Source organism: Accipiter gentilis, chromosome 8 (genome assembly GCF_929443795.1).
Source record: "Accipiter gentilis chromosome 8, bAccGen1.1, whole genome shotgun sequence".
Lineage (NCBI taxonomy): Eukaryota > Metazoa > Chordata > Aves > Accipitriformes > Accipitridae > Astur > Astur gentilis.
In genome coordinates, this window is record NC_064887.1 from 17,465,733 (window position 1) to 17,485,252 (window position 19,520).

Consider the following 19,520-nt stretch of genomic DNA (forward strand, 5'->3'; position numbering starts at 1 on the left):
TTGCTGCTTTTATTCTTCCTTTCATTAACTCTCTCAAGACTTGGCACAACAACAAGAGCATTATATAAGACTAAATAATTCTTACGTAAATCTGAGTGAATGCCTTCCATGAAGTACTGGGTGCTTATCATGGCTATAAGTAAAAATGAATCACTTCCTTTTTAAACGGGAGCTTTAAACCTTGTATTTTGTGTAGTTAATTGCCACTAGCCAAAATAACCTTTTGAGCTCTATGAATTTTCACAGCTGCAGACTGGAGGAAAAAAACCCCACTGATAAACAGAAACTTAAGAATTTCCAAAAGAAATTATTCCTCACTCCAACTGCCTCTTTTAGCACAAAGCCCAGCTCATTTTTGCCAGAATGCTAGATGTTCCTAGCATGTGTCTGCAGAGCCAAGAACCTGAGTATCATCTAAAGGACAGAATGAGAGAGAATAAAGCAAGGACAGTATGAATTTGAGAACAGCATGGAGAACAGTCAACAGGTCAAGAAGCATAGGGGGTAAAGCTTTTGCTAGGGGCTACCAGATCGAGTAGGTTCAGGGCTCAGCAGCTCAGTAACAGAATCATGGAAGACTCACCGTGTTCCTATATATAGGGAAATACAGGGATGTACTTTGTGCATGCTTTTAAGGTAAGGGAATAAATATCTGTATTACAAGGCAAGATTAGTATGTGGAATAGGAATCAGCAAATTGGGAAACTAGGAGGAAAACTAGAAGCAAAGATAATTTCCAGTCTCCTTGATGAAAATAAGTGAGAACCAATACTGGGAAAGGTAAGAAGCTGCAGAAACAATACTGGGACTGCAGAATTTCTGCAGGAGAAATTCTTTGGCCTGTCATCCTCCTTTACTATGGGATGGTTATCTCCTGGTGCAAGAGCGAGTTCCCTGCTTCAGTGAAAGACAAGCAAAAGCAGGAGTGAAGGACCTGGTGTTAGAAGATGAAGTCTGTGTAGGGAAGCAGTGGGCTAGCAGTAGGAAGACATGGAAAGAAAAGGGAAGTTGAAGGTCAGAAACCCATGTGCCATCAGGTTAAAGAGGAGGAGGAGGAAGAAAATACTGAGACAGCAGCAGAAAGAAATATTTGGTAAATATCAAATGAAGCAAACAATCTCCCCATTGAGTTGTAAAGACGACCTAAGGCTGGAGAGAAGGATGAGGTTAAAATATTCCTCTAAAACACATGGTAAATCATCAACACAGAAACTGAAATCCCTTGTTGGCAAATATAGGAATGAGAAGTATGGGATATAGTCAGTATATTAAAAGACCAGTGGATGGCAGCATATTTTTACTACCAAAATACTGGCTTGTCAGGTCACATGTTTTGGTTGCAGTTCATCTGCTGACTAATACATCACATGTCCCAAGAACAAATCCATGTTTGATAAGTTAGCACAACCTGTAAAGATTTGTGCTTTTTGTGTGTAGTTCATATTTCTGACATATTCTCTAAGACAGTGGTGACCACTACTGTAGGTGTCCCACACCAAGTCATCTGGGAGATGAGCAGCATGTTCTACAGGGACAGTAGTGAAAGGCATAGAATAAGAGTGAGAGCAAGAACAAAGAGGATAACATCATGTGACTTAGCTGTATGCACCTTCTAAGAGTTTATAAGACTATTTCAGGAGTAAAAACTCAGAAGGCTATGCCTAAAGAATCACCTTAGTGTATTACTTCCAATAATTTTGTGTGGTCTCCATCCAAAATTTACTGTTCTGCTATGAAGCTGATGATTTCTTCTCAAAAGTTGGGAATAAAATCTGTAAATTTTAGAGAAATTTCTTGAGATATAAGATTATATATGGAGATAAAAACTGAGTACCAATTCAGGCTATAGCATAACACCCATCCAATGAAAAACTGGTGTGCATAAAGTAAAGGGAAGACTTATTTGCTAATTAGACTTAAGAAGAAACCCCCACATTATTTTTGTTTACCATATTTATTCATTCTAAGTGGAAAAAACCTAACAAGTCATAATGGATTTGACTTATTATCATACACACTGTCTATATTCCCTGCTCACAAATTTTGACTGAGAAAGATAGATACACATTTTAAAAGAACAGTGTACAAATTCATTTGATAAACAGACTTCCAATAAACTTGTGAAAGTTAGCAGGAAAGGTTTCTCAAGACTTGTATCTCATGCTTTCTGAAGCAAAACACTTAACGTAAAGCACACCTGACATCTGACTTCCATACACCTCAGAGGTTTTCTATGTAGTCTTCACTAAAGTGTACTTAACTAAGTGTTTCACAGTACCAGAGCATGAGTTCCTCGACCCACTTCAAGCCTGTGAACTAGATACTCACTGTAAACAATGCTTCTATAAAAAGGACAGTTCAGATACAAAAAAGAAGCGGGCATTAGAAGTCAAGTTTCTTTGGGAGATAGTACATTGCATTTGGTTCCAACCTTCTTACAAACAGCAGCAGACAAAAAGCATGGTAATCCTTTCAATTATTTGAAGCTCTTCAGTTTTAAGAGCATTTGTAAAACCAGGTCCAATTATAACAAACTGATATTTGCATAATTAACTTTGAAACAAAGCATTTTGTTAGTGGTAAATACATTAAGAGCTGAAATATATTAAGACAAGCTATTCCGTCAGTCAACTTGTTAGATGTGTGCTGAAGCTTTCCCTTCTAATTGCAAGATGTTTAGTACAGCACAATAGATATTTTAAAATTAATAAGGAAGCTGGAATGTTTTTTCAATTGTAGCACAGTTCATCTAAGAAGATTACCATGACAAAACATGAAAAGGAAAGAGGACTGAAAGCAGTGATTTATAGACGTTCTAATTTTTCACTTAGAAATTCTTCCACGCTATCTGTATTCCACTTGAGGATGCTCAGTTCTTCTGCAATGTTCCCACTGTCATCCAGCAGCTTTAGTACAGGGTCGGAACCACGCACATACTACAGGACAAAAAAAAAAAAAGCAATCAGTTATCTTGTGCTGGAAACGCATTCTCCATATTAACATCCCCCCCCCCCCCCCCCCCCCCGATTTAAATCAGTTAAAATTATGTCAAAGCAAGAATAGTAAAAAGTCCAAAGAGTGACACCATGAACACTTAAGAACAGACCACTAAATTACATCAGAGTATTCTGGGCAAACTTTGGCAATACAATTTGTGCTAAGAAATGAACCTAAGCTTTGGCTTTTTAAAGCTTAGAATTCTTAAAAAACAGACAAGCTTGGTTGTTCCTGACAATACTCACTGCTATAGATAGTCCAGTGCCACATATTTATTCTGATTTTATGAATTTCATTACTAGAGTGTTTAACAACAACGTATTCTACTTTTCTTGAAGAAAACAGATCTATAAAAATCAAATTAAGCTTATGAGATCAGTCTTTCAGCTTGTTTTCTCCTATGCTGCTACCTCCTCTGCATTATTTTTTCACCTACTGTGCTGATTCAAAGGAGAAGTAGATTTTCAAAGCTAGAACTTGTGTGCATGTGTGTATGCAAATGAAGAACCAGTAAGAGGGGAGATACTATGTTGAAGCTTTAAAGACAGAGAGATGCTGTAGGTTGCACACTCCACCTGCAGCTGTTGGCCAGTGTTGGCAGCTCTGGATTAGATGCTTTCTTGCCTAGTCCTAAGGAATAAGGGTGGGAGAAAAGAAGGAAGCATAAGGGACAAAGAGGCCTCATTTCACAGGAAATTAAAACATTGATTTAAGAGCAGTAAATGTTTATCTTGAGATCCAGAACAGAGTTACTTGCCTTAAATAAACAGGTAGGAAACAGCTTCAGTTCAAACATCTGACTTGCATTTAATGTCAAAGAGAGGAAAGTAGAGGAACAAGTCAAATGAACGGAGGGTGGGATGGGTGGGTGGGTGTCAGGGGTGTGTGTGTCAGAAACACCTACTTCTTGTTCTCCTTGGCCTACTACACAAGCTAATGCATATGCAGGGGGGCAATGCCATAAGCCTAGCTTTGAAAGGTGGTATTCTACTTCAACTGTTTTAAGTTACCAAAGTTAAATTTTGAATCAAGCAGCTGAGTGATTTTTCTCATATAATCAATAGCCTTTTTACCATTCTAGAAATTTCTAGTCCCTGTAACAGTTCAAAGTTCTACTATCAATTTCTAACGTAATCACGTTCTTTCCTGCTGTGTTATATCTGTGCCTCCTAGGCTTTGCTGGTAACATAATACTTTAATGCTTCTGAAGACTCACTAAGTCACAAAATATGTAATGCAAATAAAAGCTTTTAACAGTATTAGAAGGCTCTAACCATTTAAGTTTATGGAAAGATTTCCCCAGGAGTATTTTACTTTACCCTACTGAGCTAACCTAGTTGGTTTTACTTAATGAAGCTAGTGGCATCTCTAATCCGTTTTCCAAAAGTCTTGTAAAATAAATACAGATCCATTTACACTAAATTTTTTCTGGTAGTGCTTTATACCAATTGTAGTCTAGACTGCTTTGATGTTCAATACAGCTACAAAGTTTAAAATAAAAATGAAACAGACACGCAGAAGAAGAGAAAGCTTTTGAAAGAAATTGGAGGACAGAGACATGAATGCATGAGACAGACAGAGGAAATCTGTTTTAGATGGATTCTGCTGCTGAGAAGACAAATCACTTATTGCAGCCATGCATAGCTATGAAGTGATTCCAGATGGTGCCATTTGGTGAATAGGGATGGGAGCACAAGATGTGAGAATCAAGATGTGTATCTGTGAAGTACGCTGGAAGTTCACACAGGATTTTAAGAGGAAGGTGAAGTCTTACACTAGATCTTGAAACCAAAGAATTGTTTGTGCTCAAGGCACTGCAGCTTATGCAGCTCTGCATATATGCAAGTCGCAAGAAAGACCATTCAGTATATGCATTTCTATAAAGCTGGATGTTTGACGACTATAAAGAAAAACAGTATCATAGAACACAGCAAGGAAAGTCTGAGAGGGAGGAGAAAAATGTAAGAATCACTGAATGTACGGAAATGGCAGCTCCATCAGAAAATGAGGGGAGAACAGAACACGAAAAAAAGGAAACTATGGCAGAGTAAGCTTCAGTAAATCCAAGATATCCACAGAGTAAGGACAGAATGCAAGCATTCCTCTCATTCTTTTGGCATCTGCTAGTACTTATGGGTTCCAGTATTATTTTTTTTTCTTGGATTAAAAACAAAGAAACAACAAAAAAACCCAAAACAACCACAAAGAATTGGTACCAAACAGTTACTGAGCAATAAACCAATTAAAATTAGCAGCAGGAACTTGTAAAGATTTATACTGGCAATGCAAATATATGTCCTCTGCTAAAGGATTACTTGGTCAGCAAATAAAGAACAATCCACAGAAGGACTGTTTCCACCAAGCTTAATTCTTCCTAACGTCCCAAATAAAAAAAGTTAGGTTACTACTCACCTTGATTTGCAGTCCCCTGAAGAGTTTTGGCTTATCACTCCTGACAAAAGCTATGGTTTGGAGAAAAGAAAGATAGATAATCAAACTCTTCTCCACTTGCATAAAGTAGATTTACAATCACGTTTTCCCTGGATTATTTCTTTTGGAAAGATGCTTTAGAAGATATTCTGATGTTAAAATTCTTAAAATCCTCACAAAAATTAGTAATACTAAACCTATTATACCTAAGAACACTCTATTTTTGCTAGTATTCCCAACAAGCTTCGTATCTGCTTGGATTTTCCTCAAACACTAGTGCAACTGTCTAAATCAGTTTATCAGCATGTACAACTGACAGTCTTCAGCAGACTGGCCCATATGCTGCTGCGATATGCAAATGTGAGGAAAAGCATTAGAGCAATCAAAATCTGGCTGAAGATAAGCTTTGTGAGGGAGGCTAACTATGACACATCCCATCAGCACGCTCCACAAAAGCTGCAGCAGTGCAGGTGAAAGGGCACAGAGGAAACTGTGGGTAGAGGTGTTATTCTTGCAAACAAGATGGACAACCTTGTCTTGCAGAGATCTCCGAGATTACATGTCGAAAACCAGCAAGAAACAAGAGCTGAAAATAAGAAGAGAGGCTGGTATCTCCTCTTCTCTTGACACTCCTAAAGGCAATCAGCTTTAAGATGGACCCTATGGCCCGTCATGTAGCTACATGGAGAGAAGTTCAGGTCTGAGGTCTGCTGCTGCTGAACAATTCTTCACCTGAAGTGCTAGTCAGCAAACAGTACGCATTAACTGTAGCATAGTCCCTGTATCCCTACAGCACAACCCAGGCCTTGTGTTAACATTGAAAAGATGATATGAATTATTGCAGAACAAAGTGTGAGCATAATCCCCTACTTCCAAACGCTTTAGCCTAATGAATGTCTGAGTTCTAGAAGTATTTAAAATTTATTTAGAAAATGCCATAGTCTTCATTCCTCCTTTTTACATTCAGGTTACATTCAAGGCTGAATTTAGTATCTGTACTGACATTAAGTGGATTCAGGACACTCCTGTAGTATGTCAGTAGCATCTCCCCAAGGATGAACCCTGTCAGTACAGATTGGCTCTTACAAAGGTCCTAGCTGCATGTTAGAGCTGCTTTTTCAAGGTTAGACAACAATGAACCTCTCACAAATTGCACTGCATCCAGCTGCTGCATGGAGATGAGTGCAACCTCAGGACTAATTTTTCATGCTGCCTCACAAAATGTAGTGCTTTCCTCAGGAATTGTAGAGATGTCCTCTGGCATCTTTATACCTATCTTTATATTGCTGTAGACAGTTACCTTAACACTTTCTCAGTATGTATATACAGAGTGACATTTATTTTCTTCCATCTTCCACTGTGCTCCCAGTACAGATCAAAATCATATACTCTGCCTGCTGCACCAACCACTACACAGCAGAAACAAGTTAAAAAAATACCAACGGCCCAATGAGCTGCCAGATATACTAGACCCCTGAAGAAGAAAATAAGGCTTGTTTTCATTCTTTCTATAGAAGTATACGCTAATGTCATATTGTAAGCTGTACTTATATAACAATTTCAAATAGCACTAAATAACCAGTACTTGCTCACATTACTGCACTTCAATTCTGATTTAAACTCACAAAGACATAATTTTCAACTTCAGTGTTTCCATTTGCTTGTGACCTGCTAGTTGTCTTGACTGTCATCAACAGGAACATGCAAAAAAGTGTCAAAGGTATTTCTTATTCTTTGTTAAGTCCACAGCACACTGAACTATTTTATGGGGAATTTTTCCACATTTTTTTCAATTTAAATCTAAAGCTGAAATCAGTCTCTAGGGCTTTATATGAAAAGAAGGTTGTAAGAAGCAGTCAGTGCAGTGGGTAACTTTAATTGCAAAACTTAAAGAAAAACGGTAAGAGAGCATAATAAAATGGATAAAGTTTCAGAAGCAAATCCAAACTGTGGAACTCAAATGTATTAAAGAACAGCCTTTGGGGGTTAACTCAGGTTACAGCACTTTAAGCTTGTAACAGGTGTAAGGATTTGTTACTTGAGTGACAGATAAAAGCTCATTTGGACATGAGTGGCTGTTCTCTGGCTGCAGTGTTGGACTCAACAAGCTCACAAAAAATGGGAACAGAATTAGGTGGAAGAAGAAAGTATTCTATAGGCAGTATTACATTTTGTCACTTTAAAAGTAGCTATTACACACTTGTATCAGTGTCACATGTCTAAATCTTCTGAAAGCTGAAGCACTACAGAACATTTCTCCTGAAATTTTAGACAGCTGGAACAAAATTGGTTTCTGTTAATGGCCTATTTATTTCTAATGCTGATCATAGTGCCTTTCTGCATTAGTCACTTGAATTTGTAATGCAACAGAGAAAAAACACTCACTGTACAAATAATTTGTATATTTTCAATTTTGGAAGCTAAAGCGAGAAACTAATATACTGACATGCATTAAAAATACATATTATCCCATCAAACACTTTTTTCTTTCCACAGAATCATGCCTTAAGTGAGTAAACAGCCTTTGAATGGAATTAATGGGGTTAGGAAGTCAGATGCAGCTACAGTGCACATTTTGGGACATGCTTATCATGTGATGTGGTGCACATGCTCCACCTTCGGCACTGCTCCAGCAGCTTCCCTTCTACACCCTGACAGCAACATTGCCGCTTGCTATGATCCTATGTCTGAAGGCTACTTGCACATCTTTAAATAATGGTGTAAGTTTGATGTTTAATACTAAAATGCGGCTGTTTCTCCCTGTGGCAGCTTTAGAAATTACACACTGCAGAGAAACAAGCATTTATATAGTCCATTCATGGGTGAGCGGGAAAGGCATTTTCCACTTTGACTTCCATAAGATGAACTCCGAGTTTGGTGCCGTGACACTACGTTCCAGTGAATTAAACACCAGACTAGAAGTCAGAGCTGTTCCACTGCCAGCTTTGCAACTGTCCTTTCACATAATGTTAAGAAAATCACTTCACCTTATGCTCTTATAAAACATGTGCAATACCAAAGCATATGCCTTCTGTTTGAAGGCAATCCTGAGGTAAGCCTACAGAGCAGGCTTGATTGCCACACAAATAACTACAACTAAAAGGTCAGAGAAAAGGATCAGGTCCATATGGGCATTTTAAAGCCTGCTCAGCACCAAACTGTTTTGCAAAGAGAGGTAATACTGAATGGTACTTTTAAAGACCTAAGAGCAGCCTCTGCCTACAAACACCGTAGAACAGAGAAACTCACTGCTATCATTATAATGTCACTTTGTTTGATAAGTAACACCTCTTTGTTTTGAGAAAGTCTGTGAAAACTAGTCTGGTGGAATTAAAGCCTATAGTCCGAAGTTGAGATTACTAAGGAATCTAAGAATCACTCGGGCCCAAATGGCAAGTCTATGTATATGCATGCACGCACCTGTACTATTCTCTCTGAGGTACAGTAGGATGGACCGTAAGAAAACTTCCTGACCCAAAATGGACATGATGCCACATCTCTCCATGCAGAGTTGCAGATCTATATGCTAGGCATAACTTCTTTGTAAACAGAGTTGACTATCTACTGTTATATATTAAGGGCGTGATCCAGACTACCAAGGATATCTACATTCAGAAATATTCACATTATTTAGATTCCTGCTTTAGGAGCAAATATCTCCTGCTTCATCTGTAACTGAAAAGATACAAAATGACGTTGAGAAAAAATTAAGCTAATCTCTTAATACTTGCATGAGAGCCAATACAATGGCAGTAAAATCTCGCACTAGTTTTCAAACTATGCACATAGACAAGCATTTTTAACCTTGTCTGTCTCTACACGCATCAGAAGGCTTATAATGGCCTCAAATCAGAAAGGCCTGCAGGAGATTAAAAAAAACCCTTACTGTCTTTATTATATCAGTTTCAGATTTTACTGGCAGAAAACCAAAAGTCAGAACCAGTCAAATCTTCAGCATAAGGTCAACAATAAATTTTTACTGTACAATTTTTCCTCCTGGTAAGCTACAGCATACCTTCTGGCAAGAATCTAATGTGACTAAGTATCTGCCAGTAATGGAAAAGTCCACTTGTTCAAACTTCTAATACTTTTGTTATTTAAAAAGCTGTGCTTTTAGTTTAGATTTATTCCATTGTTTACTGTTGGACTACTTATAAGGACTATGTATGTTCATGGGGATTCATCTAACTTTTTGAAGTGGATATACCCTTCTCAGTTTATGGTATTTTTCTAGTAAACAGAACCCTTCAGCTTCTTCTAAACTTTTGATGCTATGTACAGATACACAGATTCATATTACAGGTAAGTCTAATTAAACATGCTGATTGTGCACTGAAAAGCAGCAGCATACTTTTTTCATGAAGGTGACTATCCCTCCTGTCCCTCAGCATCACACCAAAAAGAGCACATTATGTGATAATGGCAAAGAATGTTAGTGCTCTGAGAGCACCATCAGAAAGGAATGCTTCCATCATCATTCATAAGTAAGGAGGAATGTTTCAAAATTAGTATAAAGGATGATCTATTTTTAGGGAAATATTTAAAGTCTTCTTGTGATGCATTTAAATGTTTCACACATTGAATTAGCAATAGGAAGCACGTGAGTTATTACTATCTTTGAAAAGACATTTTATCAAACAGTAGCATAGTACTTTGTGCAACTCAATGCAGCATATACAACTGCTTTTTAAAACTCAAAAGACTAAATGTATAGAAAATGTGTTATAGGAAATAACGGAAATGATCTATTACTAATACAAGAGAATGATTAAAGTACATCTAAGATTATCTATAAATAGTTGTTCTGAGTTAATTTCAATAAACAGAAAGCAAATGTAATATTACTTAGCATAAACCAATGAAAACAAGCAGTTTGAAAGTAAAAATAAATTTTTCTAGAAACACAAGTTTGTGCAGAATGTCACAGATTTGTACATAAAAAAGGCAAAAAGGACTTAACCATACCACAGACTTGACCATTTTGTACCTGAAATGAACTTGAATAAAACAATGGTTTTATTGAGGCATTGCTAATTATCAAGTGTTAAACCCATGGAAAAGAAAAACAACCAAAACAAAAGGAAGAGTACATATTTTATGAAGACAGGAAAATGCAACATTTAATTACATCACAAATATCTAAGCATTGCTAAGACAACTGGCAATATTTGTTAAAAACGTGAATGTGTAAATCGCTGGGAATACAGGCAAACCAAAAGTGTTTATTTCTTTCCTCAGGCTCTTTCATAATTTATTCTGGGGACAAATACATGCTCTGCAGTTTTGAAGATCGCATGAGCCTGCTTCAAAAGATACCATGAGAACCTAGCAAAAAGACGGAACTACAGCAGATGTCAAGCACTCATTTACATTTTAATGGCTATAGCTCTTTACCTTTTGGGGACCGCAGTTTGAGATAAGAATTTGAATTTAAGAATTCATATGGAACATCAATAACTACTATTTGTAGTCTAATAATCAAGTTACAGTGCAGCTGTTCATGATTTTATACAAAACACCACACACTTTCAAAAGCAAATCCAAGACAGAGCTCTGATCAAGCCTGAAGAAACTTCACAAAAAAACCCCAGAGTACTCTGTAGAAGCAGTAGGGTAAGAGACATTTCTAAATCTGAAGTGTTGTTTTAGTTTGTGTATCATCTATTTACAAAAGATTATGATAAAACAATGCGTGTCTCCCACTACAATATCCTACATTTCTTAGCAAGAGTTTTACTAACATTTCTACCAATGCAAGATTTCAGGTTAATATAACTTCCTAACTTTCACCAGTATTTGAGAATTGCAGATGAAAATAAAAAGGAAGTCATCTTACCTAAAAATACAAATCCATAACAAATTACATTTTAGTAGCGAAAAGAATCCCCCTCACACTTGCAGAACTTGGGCAATATAATAGAGTGCTTACTGACTCTGAAGTCAGAGGATCTAATGCAGTTGCATACTGAATGAGTTCAAGGATTAAGGACCTTGTTTCTGTAACAGATTTTCTGGGACCACATCCATTTCTTAAGCTAACAGAGTCATACAGGGAAATGTGAGAGTTATTCTACTGATGAACAGAAAGAATGCAGAGAAATAAGAAATGTTAAATGAAAAAAACCAGTCTAAATCAGTTTTTGTTAAACAAGCTGGAAAGAACGTAAGAATCTAGACACTGTTATCTCCTATCTCATCATGAGCAGAACACAGCTGCCACTGAAAAGTCAACTTAAAGCAAATATGCTAGATTAATCACTGACCCAGCTAATTTATTATTCTATTTCAGAGCCTTAGTTTTATGAATGTCAGCCAAAAACTGTCATATTTTCTCTGTTACCTGATACAATAAGATATTGCTTCATCTATGAATCTTGTCATTTATGTTTTCAATGTTCTACTTCGATGGAGTGCTTTTAAGTGATAAATATTTAAGAACAATTTTATACAGAACGATTTCAAAATACATGTACTACAGGAATCAATTTTACAGTACAGTATTCATAATAGAGCAATTTATTTTTAAGGGAAACTTAGCAGGAAAAAATATTTCAGTACTGAACATAAAGAGACTTACAGAAATCTGGTCTGTTACCTGACTTACCACAAGAAGCTGTATTTGAAAAATGTAATAGACATCCTTGGGCATATTCACAAAAGCATTTAGTAGTTTGTTATGATATTACAAAGAATAACATTCAGTTTAAGATTGAGATAATCTTGCTGAGGACTAGATTTTTTCATCACTTGTCACTTCTTTGCTTTCCTAGTATCTACAAATATATTCCATATGTAATGATTCTCACATTTCAGGCACACAGGTGTATTCAGCAGCTATTTGTAGCTATAAATTATATAACCAGTAATTTTGATATAGAAGGACCATAGAATATTACCTTTAGTAACCATGAGCAGTGCACAGGTTTTTCCAACTGTGTAACCTTCTTACTGTGTAACTTTTACAAACCTTCATTAATTCAATAGATCTTAATCCTTAACAATTTTAAGATGTGAATCTCATTATAAAAAACCCCACTGTTCCTCCTTTGGCCAAATAAAATATAATCCAGAAGTAGTCCATGACAAATCAAGTCTATGGGAGTAAGCCAAGTGACAAAACAATTCAGACAGGTATTTAAAGGTGAAGACTTCACAGTCAGATACAGAAGTAACTAATCCATGTAATTCTAATACATACACAGTCCTGCAATTAGTAGTGCCATTATGTGTACATTTTGCAATAAAATACCCCAACAAAATCCTAGCAGAAGCTATGGGAAAGGAATCGGAGTTATTTGCAATAAGACATTTGTCAATGACAGGGTACACAGTTCAATGAAGCCTACAAAGACAATGCTTCAAACACAGCAACATGACCTTCAGGCAAACTAACTTCCATAGAAAACATCCAAGTGAAAAGTTGAAATAAAAAAACACTTCTTGAATTTTAATGTCTTAAGATGGAGACATTAAATACTGTTTCTGGTAGAAGTTAAAACCAAAGGGGAAATCTAAGTAAAAGTATTCTGAGATTAATACTAATGTGAGGACAAATACCAGCTGGAAGAATATATTCTACTGCTTTTTAAAATTTCTAAATATGCTCTTAAAATTTATCCCATTTTCCAACCTGTTCTAATACCTTAGCAGTAAATTTGGTCAGGATAAATTTAGATTGGGTAACTGCAGAAATTGGTGATGAAAAGGCAAGAGATCCTTAAGTGCACTACTCAGTCCTTTTTTGAATTCTTACCGTACCAAAGAACTGGTAGTCAAAACAGAGAACCTACTGAAAAACCACTGAAATTCATTCAGTCACTTTTAAAAGCAAGCTATATGATTAATGGAATGTAAATCTTTGAGCAGGTTTAGATAACCAAGGATTGAAAGGAAAAAAAAAATTCATTAAAATTTTCAGGTTTTTCTTTCCGTTCTGTAAGCTTTTGGAACATATTTCATAGTGTGCACACATTAGAAATGGAGGACCATTCCGATTTAGGACCTACACATGAAGATAGCCGAGGACATAATGCAGGGCTGGAGTCAGGCTGACAGGTTGACCTTTTCTTTCAAACCTATAGCTCAAAAGAGCACTTAACTGTTACAAATTCACAACCATAAAGAAGCTGAGTGAATGTGCAACAACAGTTGGGAATGTTTTCATGTTTGCTAAATTTGAATGGTCATGGAGATAGTATGGACTCCTGTGCTAACAAAGTTAATCTCCTTACACCCCTGAAGGAGGACAAGTAATTTAAACAATTCTTGTTTTGGCATTTTAAACAGTGGAAAAGAGAAAATAGCTTTGCTCCGGTCTTGCAGTCAATTAACTGAACTGTGTGTGGGTAGAGGTGGCAGGAGAGGGTCTAAAGCAGCGTAACTTATGTTAATTGTAACCTGGTTTAAAATCCTTTTTCTACTTGTTTGTCAGTCAGCCTTCAAACAGCGAGGTATTAATACTGGCCATGGTAGATGGAGAGAGAATGTTTGTGCAATTTTATGTCTAAAGCTAGATTAGTCTTTCTTCTCTATGTCCAAAGTACAGTATTAGGATCTTCATTACCAGGGGGGGTGGGATCAAAGTACTGCTATCGCCTAAGCTCTTCCCCCATTTATAATAAAATTCCAGTCTGAAATTTCTCACAGATGTTTTTCCTGCAGCTTCCTCCCACCACACACTGATGGTACTGACTTTCCTTTTACACTATTGTGTTGCATTCCCTTTAGTTGACTGTCATTATCCACAGACAAAACAATTATACTGCAGGATCTGTGAAAAGAAAGTAGTTCCATTAAGCGCACAATACAATTTCATCTATCAATTATTGGAGACCAGTTCAATGAGTCTCAGGTCAATGCAACTTTCCTGATATAATATATGAAATTTATGACTAGTTGTAGTAGTACTTAAAAGCACATTTTGTCATTCAGCTGTGACAATATTTCATATTTGAAAGAACAGTAGTGGCTTGTCTTACCCTGGACTTGAGGGAACCTTCCTAATTTTCATCCGCATACTTCTAGGACAGCTCCTGCATAAAGCTGTAATAATAAACATAAGCGGTTAATGACAAAAAAAATTAAATTACTAGTTTACTTATGGTGTGTTATGTGTTGAACTATTTTGCTTTGAGGAGACAAGACACTATTATGTCGATAGTTAACTACTGACAAATAAGAGCCTAAATAGAATCACAATCCCAGACCTGTCTGATTTATGCAACAACTGACTATTCACTCAAGATACATGATAATTTTCATTCATTGTATTAAAAATATCAAAACAGGAAAAAGAAGATCATTTGAGATATACTGTTGCTGGAAGCAAAGCTTCATTAAAAAAAAATGCAATGGGACATGTTACAATGAGAATGATGGACTAGTAACAGGAAAACTTTATTTCTTCCTCCCCAGAGATGCTAAGAAAGTCTCATTAAGTGAAATTTTGGCTTCCATTTTAAACCTAACTTGGACAGTGAAATACTGTTTATAATAAAGATAACACAGTGACTTTAGACTTCTCATTTGGGCTAACTATTAGTAGTTTATTGTAGTTAATTGTGATTGCAGAAAGAAGACAGAGCACATTAATAGGCCTTAACTGAAGTAATATATACAGGTTGGGCTAGCTTTGATGCTTGCACTTAGATGTCAGTCAATTCCATCAGCTATGCAAGATACTCAGATTCAATGTTCTTAACGTATAAGTTCATTTCAATTTAACGTAGAATCTAAATAAAGAAAACCCCTATTGACCTTGTATACTGTCACACGTTTTTAAACTTTTTTGGTTTTTTTGGCAACATGCAATTGATTCCATAGTTTGCTGAATCTTAAATATAAATTAACAACACATTTTTCTGGCTACTAAAACAGAACTTCATACTGTAAAGTTAGGCATTTTAATCTTACAAATAGTTGTCAATATTGTATACCAAATCACGTCCTTCTGACTCTGAAATCCCACGGTTTATAGAGAAGCTGACAGAATAGCTTAAGTTAAAAATTCTTAATTCAATACACTACCTACTACAAACAATTAAGACCTCTGCTTTCATTATCTTTTAGACAGTGTTTTCATAACAAAAGTGCAAGTCAGGACATGCAAAAACATAACCTTACTGAAATGAAGTAAATTCACATTTCACTTAACATGAACAGTGAATACATGTAATTAAAAATAAGCTTTCACTATGAAATTTAATGAGTACTAACACCTCTGAAAAAGGAGTGACGAGTCATAAAAGCAAACAACACACAACATGACAGAAATCTCAAAGACAATTTTATTAACACTTTGTCACCTATCTATGTAGGCATTATGGAACCCAGGAATCCATCTTCATTTCAAAATATAAATCTTCTGAATTCAGGTCCAACTCAATATTTGCCTAAATACTATGAATTAGAACGTAAGAAATACTCTAATAATTTGCAGGGAAATTACAACTTCTTTCCTGATGTGAACTAATCAGTAATCATTACTTTCACAGGAAACAGAACTAAAAATGTTACACTGCATTATCTGTTCAGAGCAGCATTCAGAAATTGCCTAGCTACATTTATGTTTTCAACTAGACATTAGATTTAAGATAAAAACTAAGATTTGACTGTTAAAACTCAGAACTGCTATGAAACCATACTCAAGAGATCAAAAATACCACGTTTTTTAAAGCTTTTTTTACCACTCAAAGATTTTAATTTAAAAAGGCACAGATAAACAGCTCAGATACTAGCTTGCATAATTAAAGTTCCTCTGGACTTAAAACATGAAATAATTACAAAGATGGAGCAAACATGGAATAGTGAGATTATAAACTTCACTTACCTTGTCTCTACTCGCTATTCTTTAAAAACATTCAACAACAATTATATCAGCAATCCTAGATTTAGATATTAGTCTGCATACTCACTAACACACTGAACATTTATACTGGTTCTCCGATACTGACAGTTATCTGCATTTTGCTATCAAGAAGTTAGTACAAAGAAGTAGACAATGGAATAAATACCCTCCGTCTATCTAGTTAACTAATTAGTTTATATATGTGTATAAAGAACTAAGCGCACCCATATTTAGTACAACTGCAAAACGAGCATTTCTCAATTCTCATTACTGCAAGTAATTCTTAGTTTATTTCTTCCTTTCAAACAAGGATTTCTATGGAACACGATCACTGTAGGAATCTAAACTACGTAAGACATCTTGTAATTACAAACTACTCCCAGTTTGTAACTCTTAGCCAGTATCTGATAGAAGTGATGTTTAACAAGGAAAACAGCTCAATCATTGATGTCTGTATTTTGAGCTTGTAACTCTGCTGTAATTGAAGCCCAACTGTGCTGGTACAAAAAAGTTCAGATTCATGCTGGGACAAACAGCTGCTCTCTAGATGGCTAGACAAGAGAAAAAGAAAAATCAATTGGCTTCATTTATAACTCTAAACAAAGGTGTCTTTTGCAAGAAACAGGTTTATTTGCATCACTTAGCCCACAACAAAAGCATACTTGTTAATATCTACTGCTGCTACCATCTCATCATGTCCTGAGCAGATGTCCTCCAAACTTCTTTGTGAAGGCATTTACTATGTATTACTAAGAATGACACATATCACTCAGTGTGGAAGCACACAAACATGATGAGTCAGTTCATTACACAATGCTTAACTCAGAATTTAGTTCATATTAAAATAATGCTTCACTTGTTTTAGTGCTCATGAAAGTGAGTTTCATACTACAAGCAATGAAATAAAGACTCTCTAAACTATTACTAGTGTCCATTTTAACATCCAAAACAAGTGCTGTTATGATTTCCAGGCTAATTCATGTCTGCACCTATAAAAATAACTTAGATTTTTCTTAAAGCATTCTAATAGCATGCTTTCTAAGGCTAGTCTGACAAAACCTGAACTCCTCCCTCATCTTTTACAAAGCATCAACTTGAGCCAAATTTCATTCAAAAGCTTTTTCTAAGCACCTGAATGTCTTCTAATAGTTCACACTGATGTAATGAAGATGGCTTTTCACAACTGAGAGGAGGAAGACCACGCTATCAGTCATGTCTGCTTTAATGATGAAGGAAAGTGGTAATTGTAACAGAATAAACCACCATTTACATAAGAAGAGTGTTAGATAAAAATATGTATTGTAAATATAATTGTTCCATCAATTAAAAGCAAGGAACCTTAACTTAAGTGAAAGAAAACATTTCAGTTGTTATTAGGAAGGGAACTGATGTAATTTCTGCAAGACAAAATTCCAGCAGTGCCTCATTTATAAATAAGATACGGTATTGTTATCACAATTACTCATGGTGAAAACTCCAAAAGAAAAATTACATTCCTGCTATGAAGCTGCTATATAACTGTTAATGCTTACAAGTAAACAGGAACTGAGATCAAACCGAACTGAAAAAAATTATACTTCGCAGAGATTGCTCCTTTATCATAATAAAATGGTGTTAAATCAAAGGTGACAAAAAAAGTTTTGTAAAATACAATAGATTATCCCTAATTTTACTTCTGTAGCACACATATACTTTGCACATTAGTTTCTTCTAACTACTGACTAAGCCTGACCCTGCACAGGTTACAAAGTGTCACTCAAACTGGGTTTGTACAGCTGTTTGCAATCAGCTGAAAAAATTATAGAGTACCATCATGTCTTAAAACACACAATGAAACAGGCTGTTAAGATAAAGCCACACAACGGTAAATAGCTATCTTATGGTATCTGGATTCCCTCTGATATCTGCATATTTTCCTCTCCTAATATCAAACAGTTTAAAAAATAAAGTTAAGCTCTGGGAACAAGCAGTAAAACACAACTTATGGCTACTACTAAAATTGGAATTTTCACTTGCCTCAGGTACAAGAAAATCTTCCATTAAACATTTACCAACAATTAATCTCTTTCCCATGCAAAGAAATTTTTTTTATGAAATTCACTGTAATTTTGATTTCATATGACTATATAAGCAGATCTGCCAAGGAAACCTCCTCATCTCCTATCAACTCATACTATTGTTTTACTTCAAAGAGAAGTCAGGAAAAATACAGACATTATTATTCTTATTAGCCAAAGTTGCTTGGCATAGGCAAACTACTACTGTTTTAAAATAAGGTGCACGATTTCTTTTTTGAAAGGCATGCAAATTAATTTCTAGTGTGTCCCACCCACCCAGGAAGCAAAACAAGTTAATATTTGATATTTGTTCTTCTGAGAAATGAAGTCACAAAGAAAGAGATTTGGTGCAAGTTTCTTCTGCTCTTTCCTATAACTACCAATTCATTTGTTAGTTTTACTAGAAAACTAGGTTAGTTAAAATAAAGGAATATAAACTGAGATATAAAGTATTTTCTCTTCTATGGGGGACAGAATGCAGGGTATTTGTATGGACAGTTAGAAGTTTTCAAAATTACTCTAGTCTTCCCCTTCCCTGGAGACAGAAAATGAGCAAGAATCTCTGGGTTAACAGAGAACAGTCAGAAAGCCTCACAGCCAGGAACACTATGAATTACTGTTCTGTAACGCAGAAAGCCAATAAAGTCATTGCTACACACACACACATCATTCAGAACTGATGTAATCAGTAAATTTAGCAACAAAGAAACTGCTCCCATTCGCAACTCATTATCCTGTGAAGGGAGATGCCTAACTCTAAATAAGAGTTTGGAAACAGAGTCAAACAGCCAAAAACTAGTTATCTGAATTAGTGCTATTCCTGTGATCAGCACTATGTATTAAAGGCAAATTCCTCTGAACAAAGCTGAAAGAGAACCTAAGCTCTCATTTATTTGCAAGGAAGGAAATTCCAAATGAATAGAAGGGTGAAAAAAGAAGTCACAATGAGGATGTTCAAGGACTGAAATAATTTCCTAAGAAAGTTGTAGAATCTGTATCCTTAGAGATCTTCAGAACTTTGAGTTCTGCTTTGAGTAGGAGATTCAACTTTATTCTGTATGTACATAACATAGTTGTGCATTACCATTATAATCTTCAGCATACAGAAAACGTGTCATCCACCTAAGTGTTTTATTTTTGGTGTTAAACAATCTCCCCCTTACAGTATTATGTAAACATTTTTGCTGTTT

General features: G+C 35.8%; 1 protein-coding gene across 1 annotated transcript in view; it reads right to left on the minus strand.

Annotated features, from left to right (window-relative positions):
• Positions 1-1,935: 1,935 nt before the first annotated feature.
• The window catches only part of SELENOF (selenoprotein F), a 28,606-nt gene continuing 11,021 nt past the window's right edge, over positions 1,936-19,520 (minus strand). The window contains exons 3-5 of the mRNA XM_049809393.1: positions 14,406-14,469; positions 5,410-5,459; positions 1,936-2,936 (exon numbers count right to left, since the gene is read on the minus strand). Of these exons, the coding sequence (XP_049665350.1) occupies positions 2,805-2,936; positions 5,410-5,459; positions 14,406-14,469 (246 nt within the window). The 3' untranslated portion in view covers positions 1,936-2,804. The remainder of the gene's footprint in view (positions 2,937-5,409; positions 5,460-14,405; positions 14,470-19,520) is intronic.